A 13,737-nucleotide genomic window follows, 5' to 3' on the forward strand; every position below is an offset into this window, starting at 1 on the left:
CATCCAGCCATTCATCTTTCTGTGCATTCACCCATCTTTCTTCTTTCCTTTCTCCTCCCTCCTTCCCTTCCTTCTTTCCTTTTATCCATCTCTTCACCCCTTTGCTCTTTCAGTCATCCTGTTGACCCTGTCTGTCCATCCACCATCCAGCATCTATCGAGTGCCTAGTATGTGCCAGGGCAGCCTGGCGTGGAGATTGCTTGTGCACTGGGAGTGGGAACAAGGCCCTCCATGACTGCCTCTGCCCCCTCCCCAGTTGATGACGGTGACGGCTATGAGACGGACCACCAGGACTACTGTGAGGTGTGCCAGCAGGGTGGGGAGATCATCCTGTGCGACACCTGCCCGAGGGCCTACCACCTCGTCTGCCTGGACCCAGAGCTGGAGAAAGCTCCCGAGGGCAAGTGGAGCTGTCCCCACTGCGTAAGCCCTTGGCAGACGCGCGCCGGGGCGGGGATTTTGTCTGTGCCTGGCTTCCGGACTCCTGCACGGTCTTCTGGGGCAGAACATGGGGAAGTGCGAGCGGGAGGGAGGGAGTCGCTCCCTGGTGGAGGGGGGGGTCCTGGTCCAGGGTGCCTCCACCTGGACTCCCCCCCTCCAGGAGAAGGAGGGGATCCAGTGGGAGCCGAAGGACGACGACGACGACGAGGAGGAGGGCGGCTGCGAGGAGGAGGAGGACGACCACATGGAGTTCTGCCGCGTGTGCAAGGACGGCGGCGAGCTGCTCTGCTGCGACGCCTGCCCCTCCTCCTACCACCTGCACTGCCTCAACCCGCCGCTGCCCGAGATCCCAAACGGTGAATGGCTCTGCCCGCGCTGTACTGTGAGTGTTACGCCGGCCCGCGCCGAACGCCCCACCCCCGGCAAGGCCCCGCCCATCATGACCAGGCCCCTCCCCCGGCAAAGCTCTGCGCACAAAGGTCACACCCACCGAGGCCCCGCCCCAGCAGGCCCTGTCCACCAAGGCCCCGCCTCCGCCGGCCCAGGCCACGCCCACCACGCCCATCGCCATGCTGCTCCAGGCCTCACCTACGAAGGCCCCGCCTGGCTCTCCGCCTACCAAGGCCTCTACCCGCCCCTTCCCATCCAGGACACGCCCCACGAGTACCCGCCCGCGTCCCCCCCCCCCGCCCCACCCCCCGTCCCCGCCGGGGCTCAGTCAAGCCCCTCCCATCCGCCCCGAGTCCCGCCCACCGCCTCACCCAGGCCAGCTCTGCTTCGCAATCCCCTTCACACTTTCTGGAAACAGCCGCTATGGGAAGAGAAAAGCGGTGGTGATGATCCCACCACCGCCTACCATAGCCACTGTTTACTGGGCATCCCTCTAACGCTTACTGAGTTTTCCAGCACCAGGCCTTTTGTTATTCCCATTTTTAGATGAGAAAACTGAGGCTCGGAGAGGTAAAGTGACTTGCCCAAGGCCACACAAGGCTGAACTGTCCACTCAGACTCAGCCTGGACCTGGCTCTTGTCCCAGGGCTGGGGGTGGAGAGAGGGTAGGAGGCCTCTGGGGCTGGGGCCTCAGGTTCTGCGGGGAGAGGAGAGCACCCTCCGTCCCTCCCCCCCAATTCACTGTAGGCGTTTGAAGGCCACCATGCTCCGAGTTGTCCCCAGCCCACCCCCAGTGCTGGGTCCCCCACCCTCTGGATCCTGGGCTGTGCCGTGCCAGCCCTCGGTTACCTGTGTGCATACGGGCTTCCGTTATGCGTGTGTATGTGTGTGTGCACGCGTGTGTGTGCAGACCTGTATCGCCTCATCAGCGTGCACGGCATGGGTGGTCTCCTGAGGACAGAGTGGTGTCTTGGAGTCACCGTGGTGCTGTCTGACTTGGAGCAGTACAGCTTGTTGGAGGGAGCCTCGGGGTGGGGCCCTGCAGCTAAGCCCTGAACTTGGGAACCCTCCTCTGTCCACAGTGTCCCCCACTGAAGGGCAAAGTCCAACGGATCCTGCATTGGAGGTGGACAGAGCCCCCAGCCCCCTTCATGGTGGGACTGCCGGGGTCCGACGTAGAGCCTGGCGTTCCACCACCCAAGCCCCTAGAGGGCATCCCGGAGAGAGAGTTCTTTGTCAAGTGGGCTGGGCTCTCCTACTGGCACTGCTCCTGGGTGAAGGAGCTACAGGTGAGGCACCTGGGCAGGTGCGGCTGTGCTCAGGACCTAAACGCCCTGGCCAGCTCCCTGAGTGAGGGGCATTGTTGGGAGTTGGGGAGGGGGAGGCGGAAGGTGAGGACTGTCCTGCTTGGGACCCAGGCTGGGGGCTGGGGGAGCTGGGTTGGGGGACATGGGGGGTCACGGCCCATGTCCCTCCTGTAACCTCTGTCCCCTTCGCGAGCAGCTGGAGCTCTACCACACGGTGATGTATCGCAACTACCAAAGAAAGAACGACATGGATGAGCCACCGCCCTTTGACTACGGCTCTGGCGATGAGGATGGCAAGAGCGAGAAGAGGAAGAACAAGGACCCCCTCTACGCCAAGATGGAGGAGCGCTTCTACCGCTACGGCATCAAGCCCGAGTGGATGGTGATCCACCGCATCCTGAACCACAGGTGTGTGCTCGGCGGGTGGGGCCCTGAGCCTCGCTGGAGGTGGGTGCCTGCAGGTCTGGGACACGCCGGCCCCTTCAGCCTGCTAAATGGGCTCAGGACCACGTGTGGGTGTGGTAGGGGAAGGGGCCCCACTGTCGGCGATTTGACTGTCCAGCTGGAGGGGTCCTCATGCACCTGGGTGCATGGATGCACGCATGTTTACACTTGCATGTGCATGCATGTCCCTCTCGTGGTAGGAGAGCAGCTCCTAAGTCATATGTCTAAAGGGGCAACTTGACGAACGGCCAGTGGAAGTTGTAGATGGGACACTTGGGGGGTCGGGACCCTTGTGCTCCTGGGTGTCTGCTGACGTCAGTGCTTGATACCTGCCGGAAGGTCCTGGGGACCAGGGTGGGCCTGAGCTGTGGGCTGAGAACATGCTTGCTGCTCCTTTATAACACTGCTAACACCACTGAGCGCCATCTACCGAGAGGTAGGCGTTTTATTTCCGCCTTCGTGTTTATGGATGCCAGCACGGTTAAGTCACTTGCCCAGAGTCACACAGCCAAGAGGCAGGGGTGCTGGGATTGAAACCCATGCTTTTCTGACGGCAGGACTTGCTTTCTTAGCCACTGTTCCAAACCCCAGTGCCCCTGCAACAGCTCTTTGTTGAGCAGTGTGAAATTGCCCAGGTGACAGTGGTCAGAGGCTGCAGAGGCCAGACGCAGAGACCAAGGCAGGAGCCCTCCCGGACTCCAAGAGTTTGGCTTTGGTTTGGTGGGGAGGTGGGAGCTCTTGCTCATTCTTTTTTTTTTTTTTTAAATTAATTAATTGATTAATTTTATTTATTGTTGGCTGCATGGGGTCTTTGTTGTTGCGCGTGGGCTTTCTCTAGTTGCTGTGAGCGGGGGCTGCTCTTCGTTGTGGTGCGCAGGCTTCTCATTGCGGTGGCTTCTCTTGTTGCGGAGCACGGGCTCTAGGTGCGCGGGCTTCAGTAGTTGTGGCACACGGGCTCAGTAGTTGTGGCGCACGGGCTTAGTTGCTCCGTGGCAGGTGGGATCTTCCCGGACCAGGGCTCGAACCTGTGTCCCCTGCGTTGGCAGGCGGATTCTTAACCACTGCGCCACTAGGGAAGTCCCTCTTGCTCATTCTTGAGCTCGGGCGCTTGAGAACCGGCGGTGGCTGATAGGTGGGCTTAGGGTGGGGCCCATGGAGGCTCTGCCTCGGGGGGACTTGGGATCCAGCAGACCACAGGCGTCCCGAAGGCAGGAGTTGGGTAGAGCAGAGTTTAAGAACCTGATCCTGTCACTCGGATTTCAACCCTGGCTCCCATTTTCCGGGCTCTGTGCTTCTGTGTTTCTCATGTGAAATGGGATAATGAGAGTACCCACCCCACAGGGCTGCCGCGGGGGTTCAAGGAGTGTGCCAGCGCCTGGTAGCATGGCCGTCAGGAAGATGGGCCAGGGGAATTTGAAAAAGTACCCCCTTGACTATGAAATGCCTCCTCTTCCCATCCCCAGCCCTCACTGTGACCTGAGCTCCCCGTTGAACTGATCCACAATTTTTTACCTTTGTTAAATTGCATGTTCAAAACAAAAGTGGCAAGTTTTCTCCCTGCCTTCAAAGCGGGGTAGGTGAATTTCCTCCAGTTGTATTACCTGAATGGAGTCTGAGAAATAACCAATCATTTATTGAAAAAAAAAAAAAAATCCATCGGTTTCCATGGTGACTGGGGATTGGTCTCTCTGTCCGTGGCCCCCAGGCTAGCTGTGGCACCCCCGGCCCTGCAGCGCTGCCCCGGCTCGGTTGCCCAGTGCACTCAGGTTGGGTGGGAGGCCCCAGGACCCTCCCAGGAGCCATATTCAAGCTGCAGTGCAAGGTGCTTCTCTGCAACAACCCCTCTGGGCTGCTGGCTGGGCCATCAGGTCCCTGTGTCCCCGGGGGTCTTTGGGAGAGGGCATCCCACCTGCAAGAATTACATTCGTTTCTACTTTGCAGGGATTGGCCCCAGACCGGGATGGGCACCCCTCCAGTCCTTGGGAGGTTTTTTCTTTTTTTCTTTTTGGCCACTCCGTGTGGCATGCGGGATCTTAGTTCCCCGACCAGGGATGGAACCCGTGCCCCCGGCAGTGGAAGCTCGGAGTCTTAACCACTGGACCGCCAGGGAAGTCCCTCTTTGGGAGTTTTTAAGCGAGAAAACAAAGGTCTGTGGTCAGGGGAGAACCATCTGACTCAGAAATCGAGAATTCCGGGGGAATCCTCATGACTGAACGGGATTCACGGCCACCGAGGATGGAGGACGCTGGTTCTGTGCTCCCCCATTAGCGTGGCCTCCCAGATGTCCCTCTGCTCTGCCACTCGACCCGTGCCCTCCTCCCTCCCTCTCCCTCTCTGTGTGGCCTCGGCCAAGCTGCCTCACCTCTCTGGAGTCCCTGCCTGGTGCTGCCCTCCTGGCTGGGGCTCCCAGGGGACCGCGGGGGTGAGAGGCTTTGCATCCTGTGAGGTGCCCTCCGTGGACTCTTGCCCGGGTGACCCGCCCTCCTCCACCTGTTTACCGTGTTGCAGCTTCGACAAAAAGGGGGATGTGCATTACCTGATCAAGTGGAAAGACCTGCCCTACGACCAGTGCACCTGGGAGATTGACGACATTGACATCCCCTACTACGACAACCTGAAGCAGGCCTACTGGGGCCACAGGTGGGCCACGGTGGGGCCCCCGGGCGGGGCCTCCCGCCCCCCACCGGCCTGAGCTCTGCTCTCATCATCCCGTGCTCCCTCCCAGGGAGCTGATGCTGGGGGAGGACGCCAGGCTGCCCAAGAGGCTGGTCAAGAAGGGCAAGAAGCTGAAGGACGACAAACAGGAGAAGCCCCCGGACACGCCCATTGTGGATGTGAGCGGGGAGGGGGCCCCGGGGTGGGGTTGCCAGGGCCTCCACCTAGGCTTGGCCGTGGAGGAGGGTATGGTCTCCGGAGGTCTCTGGAGAACTCGTACTGCGGGTCTATGCACACGGGGCCGCACCTGTGCAGGAGGGGGCTCTGCGGCTCAGTCAGGGACAAGGGTGACAGGACCCAGCCCTTCCCCGCAGGGGAGGGCTCACACCCTGGAGTCTGGGTCCCCCAGCCTCATGCAGAGCGGCAGCTCCTGGGGGACAGAGCGATTTGAAGGGTGGGTCACCAGTGCACAGACTGTGGAGCAGATAGTCTCTACTCAGCGCAGCTCACGAAATTGCATTCCTTTCGTTGAGCTAATTCCAAGCACTTAAATCAAAAAGTGTGTCTCTTACCTCAGGAACATAACTGCTGATTTGCTAATTACACACCATTCTTATCTGTTCACGGGGAGGAGACCCACAACTTGCCCCGGAGCTTTGATCCCATCTGGGAGTGGAAGGTTGACTATTATTCATTTAGCAAACTTCTCTGGGGTGTCTGCTAGCACCTGGCCCTGGGCTGGCCCTGGGGGAACAAGGCTCTGCCCCCTGTTTCACGAAGTGCTCATCTTCCAAGGGCCCATGGCAGGTACACACAGAAATGGGAGTTCAGCTTGAGACTGGGGGATGCCAGGGAAAGGTGAATGGGTCTGATACATTAGGAGGACTTCATGGGGGCGGTGGCCCCGAGCTGCAGGATAAAAGGTGATGTTCGGGATCAGGCACCCTGGGCATGCATCCAACAAATGTTGCCTAAGTGCTCACTGTGTCCTGGTCACTGTATGGGACTCAGAGGAACAGGTCACCAGTATGGTGACCGCAAGCTGAGCTTAAAGTCAGAGAATCCAACACTTGGAAAACTGCCCTGATAGGAGAAGTATAGGGTCGACAAGGGAGGACTTGGTGGGAACACCTAAGCCAGGCCAGGAGTCAGGGAGGACTTCCTGGAGGAAGAGGCATTCCAGCTGTGACCTGAAGGATGAATAAGTTAGCAGGGATGAGAGGAGTGGGAAGAGTACTCCAGTCATAAGGAACTGCGTGTGCAAAGGCCTGGGGGGTGGGCCCTGGTGGCCCAGGATCCAGAGTACGTCTGAACCTCTGCCTCCTTGCAGCCCACGGTCAAGTTTGACAAGCAGCCGTGGTACATCGACTCCACGGGCGGCACACTGCACCCGTACCAGCTGGAGGGCCTTAACTGGCTGCGCTTTTCCTGGGCCCAGGGCACCGACACCATCCTGGCCGATGAGATGGGTCTGGGCAAGACAGTGCAGACCATCGTCTTCCTCTACTCCCTGTACAAGGAGGTTTGAGGCCCAGGCTGGGCGGCTGGGGAGGGGTAGCCGGTGCTGGCTGTGGGCCAGCAGCCTCAGCGCGTCCGTCTCCCTCCCCAGGGCCACTCCAAGGGGCCCTACCTGGTCAGTGCGCCCCTGTCCACCATCATCAACTGGGAACGTGAGTTTGAGATGTGGGCGCCCGACTTCTACGTGGTCACCTACACGGGGGACAAGGAGAGCCGCTCTGTGATCCGGGAGAACGAATTTTCGTTTGAGGACAACGCCATTCGGAGTGGGAAGAAGGTGTTCCGGATGAAGGTGAGCACTCCTCACCCCGGGGACCCTGCACAGGCGCCCAGTCTGCCCTGGGGGCCGCAGGGGCCCTGCAGTCCATCTGGGGTCTCTTCTCTTGGGCCCTGGTGGAGGCAGTGGCTGGCACAGAGCTTCTCTTGAGGCAGAGTTACCTGCTGTATCCATGTCCTTCCTGGGGCAAAGAACCATAAACGGGGTGGCGGTGGGGCTGAAAACAGCAACAGAATTTATCGTCTCACCATTCTGGAGGCCAGGAGTTCGAGATCCAGCTGTCGGCAGGGTCCTGCTCCCTCTGAAGCTCTGGGGGAGGACCCTTCCGCGCCTCTTCCAGCATCTGGTGGCTGCAGGCGTTCCTTGGTTTGCAGCTGTATCACTTGGGTTTCTACCTCTGTTGTCAGGTGGCCGTCTCCCCTGTGTGTCTGTGTCTCCTTCTCTTATAAAGACACCCACCCTAATCCAGGATGACCTCATTTTAACTAATTACAACTGCAGAGACCCTAGCTCCAAAAAAGGTCATATTCTGATGTTTTGGGTGGACCTGGATCTTGAGGGGACACGATTCAACCCAGTCCACCAGCTGTGTGACCTCTGGCAAGTCACTTAGCCTCTCTGTGCTTCAGAATCTTCTCAGCAAAATGGAGATAACAGACCCAGTCTAGAGTTGTGGAGGGTTGAACGAATAGGCACTAGGCAGGGCCGCTCAGACTTCCCTGTGCCCCCGGGTCAGCAGGGGTCTTGTTGAAGGGCAGGTTCTGATCCAGCAGCTCTGGGGTGGGGTCTGACAGAGTCCCGGATGATGTGCACGCTTCTGGTTCTCAGGCTGCACTCTGAGAATCGAGGACACAAAGCAGTACTTCCTGCGCCTGGCACGCGGGGGCACTCAGGCAGTCTTGGCGCTCTCACGCGCTACCTGCAGTGCTGGGGGCTGGCGGATCACCTCCAGCCTCCCCAGGGTTCCTCACCTCGGCTTTTCTCCATCGTCTGGGGATAGTCGTGGCCCCAGGAGATGCTCAGTAACTATTTGTGTGGGTTTGTTTTTTTTGGCTGCGCCGCGCGGCTTGTGGGAATCTTAGTTCCCCGACCAGAGATTGAACCCCGGGCTATGGCAGTGAAAGCGCTGAGTCCTAACTACTGAACCGCCAGGGAGTTCTCAATAACTATTTGTTGAATGAGGGAATGACTCAGTGATTCCAGAGGGATGGGCCTGTGGGCCTATCAGTCACAGAAACGACTTCTGAGCTCACCCTGGGGTCCTGCGATGGGCTGGGTGCTTTGCTGACTCAGCTTTTTAATTTATTTTATTTTTTAAAATTGTGGGAAAATACACATAACTTAAAGTTTGTCATCTTAACCATTTTTACAAGTACAGTTTGTGGACATCAAGTACATTTATGCTGTTATGCAGCCATCACTCCCATCATCTCCAGAGCTCCTCATCTTGTAAAACTGAAACTCTGTCCCCATTAAACACTAACTTCCACCAGCCCCTGGCAACCTCCTACTTTTGGTCTCTGAATTTGATTATTCTTGGTACTTCATGTAAGTGGAATCGTACAGTATTTGTCCTTTTGTGTCTGGCTCATTTCACTCAACACGTTGTAGCATGTGTCAGGATTTCTTTCCTTTTTAAGACTGGATAACATTCCATCATGTGAATAGACCACCTTTTGTTTATCCATTCATCTGCCCATGGACACTTGAGTGTTTCTACCTTTTGGTAGAAATTTGGTTCATAATGCTATGAGCATAGGTGTGCAGAAATATTCATTCAAGTCCCTCCTTTGACTTCTTCTGGGTCTATACCCAGAATTGGAATTGCTGGATCGCATGGCAATTCTATGTGTAATTTTGTTTGTTTGTTTGTGTTTTTATATTATTTAAAAAAAATTTTATTGGAGTATAGTTGATTTACAATGTTGTCTCAGTTTCAGGTGTACAGCAAAGTGAATCAGTTATACATATACATATATCCATTCTTTTTTAGATTCTTTTCCCATATAGGTCATTACAGAGTACTGAGTAGAGTTCCCTGTGCCATACAGTAGGTCCTTATTAGTTACCTATTTCATATATAGTAGTGTGTATATGTCAATCCCAATCTCCCAATTTATCCCTCCCCCTGTTTTTCCCCGTAACCATAAGTCTGTTTTCTACATCTGTGACTCTGTTTCTCTCTTGTAAAAAAGTTCATTTGTACCATTTTTTTAGATTCCACATATAAGCGATATCATATGATATTTGTCTTTGTCTGACTTATTTCACTCAGTATGACAGTTTCTAGGTCTATCCATGTTACTGCAAATGGCATTGTTTCATTCTTTTTTTATGGCTGAGTAATATTCCATTGTATATATGTACCACATCTTCTTTATCCATTCCTCTGTTGATGGAAACTTACATTGTTTCCATGTCTTGGCTATTGTAAATAGTGCTGCAGTGAACATTGGGGTGCGTGTATCTTTTCGAATTATGGTTTTCTTCGGATATATGCCCAGGAGTGGGATTGCTGGATCATATGGTAGCTCTATTTTTAGTTTTTTAAGGAATCTCCATACCGTTCTCCATAATATGTGTAATTTTTTGAGGAACAGACTTGCCCTTTTAATTCTTGTGGCATTCCTCCTATAGACAGTATTGCTCCCTTTTTACAGGTGAGGAGACTGAGGCTTGGGGAGGTTAGTTACCTTGACCAAGGTCTGGCTCAAAAGAGCAGGGCCGGTGCACACCCAGGTGCCGCCTACAGGCTCCCCTCTGCCTCTCTCAGCCCTTCCCCGCTCTCTTGGGGAAGGTGCTCTGGGCCTCAGCTGACCCCTTCGCTCAGTGGCCTGTGTCTTCCTCTCAGTCCCAGGGCTCCCTGGGCTCTCTGGGGGTCCTGTCCACACTCCTCCTCGCCCCTTCGTCTCTGGAGACCTTGATCTGCTGCTCTCCCAGCTCTCCTCCCAAACGCCTCCCTTTCCCTCCAGAAAGAAGTGCAGATCAAATTCCACGTCCTGCTCACCTCCTACGAGCTCATCACCATTGACCAGGCCATCCTGGGCTCCATCGAGTGGGCCTGCCTCGTGGTGGATGAGGCCCACCGGCTCAAGAACAACCAGTCCAAGGTAGGAAGTGCTGACCGCTGGCTCCGGTGCTTCCTGGATGGGCCGGCCGCCTGGTGCCCCCTGACAGGCCCCCTGTCCCCCCTCCCCAAGTTCTTTAGGGTCTTGAACAGCTACAAGATCGATTACAAGCTGCTGCTGACAGGGACCCCCCTTCAGAACAACCTGGAGGAGCTCTTCCACCTCCTCAATTTCCTGACTCCAGAGAGGTTCAAGTGAGTCAGGGGGGCCGGCCGGGGAGGTGGGGTGGGGGGCAGCCAGGGAAGAGGGGTCAGTGCCCGTCCCGGCTCTGGGGCTGCTCGCTGGACCTCGGTTTCCTCACCAGTAACATGGGAGTGTTAGCAGTGCGCTGACCCATGCCGAGCCCCTGGGAAACATCCGCTGCTGCTAATCCTGCGGTTTTTCCTCGGCTCTGCCCCTGAAGACCCCGGGGGTCCTCCTGGGCTCCTGTCCCTTCCCCACACCCCGGGCCCATTCCTGTCCCTCCACAAAGATCGAAGTGACCACATGGGGGGCAGCGATGGGAGGCAGAAGGCTGGGGTGGTGGTGGTGGAGACGGGGGTGAAGACGGAGCCCCGGCCTTCTTGTCTTCATCTGACCCCTCAGTTTCCTACTCAGGGGATTCAGGGAGGAGAATGCTGATTCTGGAATCAGGAGATGTAGATTCGAGGGCAGGCTGGACTGTATAGCCTTGGGCACCCATCAGCCTCAGTTTCCTTATCTGTGATATGGCTAAGAGTCCTAGAGACTGCATGTCCAGGACAGCTTTGAGGACAGGAGGGCATCCTGTGTGGCTGAGACAGCCGTGATGGGTGGGGGTGACACAGGCTTAGACAGAGACTGGAAGGACACCTAGGGCAGGGCCAGGGCTCCGTGGCCCACCAGCCAGCCTGCCCTGTGACAGGCCTGCCCTGTGACCCTCTGGCAGGTGGCCGGGGGCTGGCTGGCCCGCTCCCCCACCCCAATCCTGGTTCCCTTTGCAGAGGGCTTTGGCCTGCTCCAGGCTCTCATCCCAGCTTTTTCTTGCAGCAACCTGGAGGGCTTCCTGGAGGAGTTTGCCGACATCTCCAAGGAAGACCAGATCAAGAAGCTGCATGACCTTCTGGGGCCGCACATGCTAAGGCGGCTCAAGGCTGATGTATTCAAGAACATGCCGGCCAAGACCGAGCTGATTGTCCGCGTGGAACTGAGCCAGATGCAGAAGTGAGCAGCCTGCCCCGTGTCCCCTGGGCTTGTCTTCTAGATCAGAAGGGCCTGACCTGGCCTTCCTGGGCTGCTGCCCCGGGTGGGTGGGAGGGCCTTTCAGCCCCGCCCAGGCCTCAACTCACCTTTTGCACACACTTCCTTCTTGGGGCCTCTTAGATTTCAGTGACCAGGGTTGGGGCTGCCTGGGTTCTTGCACTGTCCCCGAGCAACTTGCTGGGCAGCGCCAGGCCTGTGGCTTCACCTCTCGGGGCTCCCCTTGGTCTTTCTGTAACCGGTACTTGGGCAGCAGCCCCCAGGCTCCCCGCAGAGCAGAGTGCCCTCTCGGAGGCTGGTGTGGCCAGGTGTATCCAGCTTGCCTTTCCCTCTTCCTCTGGCAGGAAGTACTACAAGTTCATCCTCACGCGGAACTTCGAGGCGCTGAACTCCAAGGGGGGCGGGAACCAGGTGTCACTGCTCAACATCATGATGGACCTGAAGAAGTGTTGCAACCACCCTTACCTCTTCCCCGTGGCCGCTGTGGTAGGTCCCCATGGCTGCCACTGTGGCCGCCGTGATAGGTGCCCTTGACCACCATGGTGAGTGCCTGAGGCTGCTGTGGAAGGGGCCTGAGGCCGTGGTAGGTGCATGTGGCTGTGCTGTGGTGGGTTTTCTGTGGCTCTCGTGGCAAGCAGCTGTGGCCGTCATGGTGCCCCTGGCTGCTGGGGCAGGTGCTCAGGCCCTCAGCTGCCAGTCCTCCCTGAGAATGATTTGGAGGTGATATGGGTCCCCACTGTGCCAGAAGTATCTGAAAACCTACCTCTGTCCACTGCTCAGCCAGGCCCTCTCCTTCTCTGGACCCCTTCTCGTGACCATAAAGTAATGGGGGGCATCGGGGCACCACAGAATCCCCTCCAGCCTCAGCGTCAGGGGACCCCAGGCCAGGATTCCGAGGGGTGACCTGGCAGTCGGGGAGGCCTGGGTGGGGCCCCCAGGTGATCTGATGTGCAGCCCTGGCTGAGAGACTGGACCCCCAGTCAGACCCCCGGCTCCAGTCCTGTGGTCTCGGGACAGTCAGTGGTCCTCTTGGGGCCCCAGGTTTATCCTCTACGAAATGGGGACAATAACAGCAGCCCCCTGAAAGGGTGAGGACCAGACCAGGAAGTCCACGTCAGTGCCCTCGGAGAGAGCCCGGAACAGCAGTGCTCACTGAAGTCACGGCTATTCTGGTTCTAATTTACACCTTCCCACTTCCCCCATCCCTGCCCCGAAACAAGGAGGCCAGTGCAGAGTTAGGCGTGGAGGCCGTACTGTGGGTGACCTAGACTCAGCCAGCCCCAGGCTGATCTCACCGTGGTGGCCCAGCAGAGGCCTTTGGGCTAAGGTTCTGCCCAGCTGGGGGGCCGGGTTGGCCTTGCCTGGATGTGCCCTGCAGTGACTGCAGAGGCCAGGCCACACTCCCGCTGGGACGGCCGGCTTGGCTCAAGACTCTGTGTCATCCTTCCGTCCTCTGATGCCTGTGGTCTTGGTGGAGTGCCAGCAGGGGGAGATGGAGGGCAGGGCCGGCAAGTCTGAGCCCTGCCTGGGGGACACGGCGCTGGGAGCATCCGTGTGACCTGCCCACACGCCCTGCAGAGCCTGGCCTGACCCGGGCTTGGGCTCGGTGCTCCACCCACTGTTGGGCCCTTGTCCACTCTCTGGGGCCACTGGTGCAGAGTCAGAGAGGAGGGGGGAGCCCCCAATGCCCCACCTTCTGCTGTGTCCACAGGAGGCCCCTGTCCTGCCCAATGGCTCCTATGATGGCAGCTCTCTGGTCAAGTCGTCAGGGAAGCTCATGCTGCTGCAGAAGATGCTCAAGAAACTGCGGGACGAAGGGCACCGTGTGCTTATCTTCTCCCAGGTGAGCTGCCCCCAGGTGGCTGCTGGCCTCACTGCCTTCCCTAGCCCAACCCCACACCTGCAGAGGGCGTCCTGCCCCCACTAGCTGAGGGCACAACCTGCCAGCAGCCCTCAGGGCCCGATGCCATCCCCACGTGGGTTGTGTGTCAAAAGTCGCTCCTCTGGGCCCTGGTGTGATGCAGCCAAGGAGAGCTGGTTGGGTGCCAAGTTCAAGGTGCTCAGGGCATGTTGGTGGGGAGGACCAAGGTCCACCCCACCACCTGCTCCTCCTGGAGCTTCTGTCCAGGCTGGGATGACAGCCCTCTCCTCTCACCCTTGCAGCCCAGCTTCTCATGAAGGTGGGGCCCTGTGGTGGGGGCAGCTTGGTGGGGGGGGGGTGTGTCCCTCTTTCTAGCTTGATCCTGAAATTGCACTTGCAGCATCACTTTTTGGGCGGTCAGAGGCAAAGCTGTCCAGCCCCAGGGATTTGTTTGTCTGTGCGCTTCCTTTATCCTTTTGCATCTGTCATATGTGCGGC

General features: G+C 57.7%; 1 protein-coding gene across 3 annotated transcripts in view; it reads left to right on the top strand.

The window, feature by feature from the left end:
- CHD5 (chromodomain helicase DNA binding protein 5) overlaps positions 1–13,737 on the top strand; it is a 65,551-nt gene that overhangs the window by 25,101 nt on the left and 26,713 nt on the right. For all 3 annotated transcript variants that reach the window (XM_082398662.1, XM_082398663.1, XM_082398664.1), the window contains 13 exons: positions 257–423; positions 602–823; positions 1,914–2,120; positions 2,335–2,546; positions 5,091–5,222; positions 5,308–5,416; positions 6,568–6,759; positions 6,847–7,047; positions 10,005–10,142; positions 10,233–10,354; positions 11,169–11,342; positions 11,723–11,864; positions 13,090–13,221. In XM_082398662.1, coding sequence (XP_082254788.1) covers positions 257–423; positions 602–823; positions 1,914–2,120; positions 2,335–2,546; positions 5,091–5,222; positions 5,308–5,416; positions 6,568–6,759; positions 6,847–7,047; positions 10,005–10,142; positions 10,233–10,354; positions 11,169–11,342; positions 11,723–11,864; positions 13,090–13,221 — 2,150 coding nt within the window. The remainder of the gene's footprint in view (positions 1–256; positions 424–601; positions 824–1,913; positions 2,121–2,334; positions 2,547–5,090; positions 5,223–5,307; positions 5,417–6,567; positions 6,760–6,846; positions 7,048–10,004; positions 10,143–10,232; positions 10,355–11,168; positions 11,343–11,722; positions 11,865–13,089; positions 13,222–13,737) is intronic.

This window comes from Balaenoptera borealis (genome assembly GCF_965194805.1).
Source record: "Balaenoptera borealis genome assembly, chromosome: 1".
In the NCBI taxonomy this organism is placed as follows: Eukaryota; Metazoa; Chordata; class Mammalia; order Artiodactyla; family Balaenopteridae; genus Balaenoptera; species Balaenoptera borealis.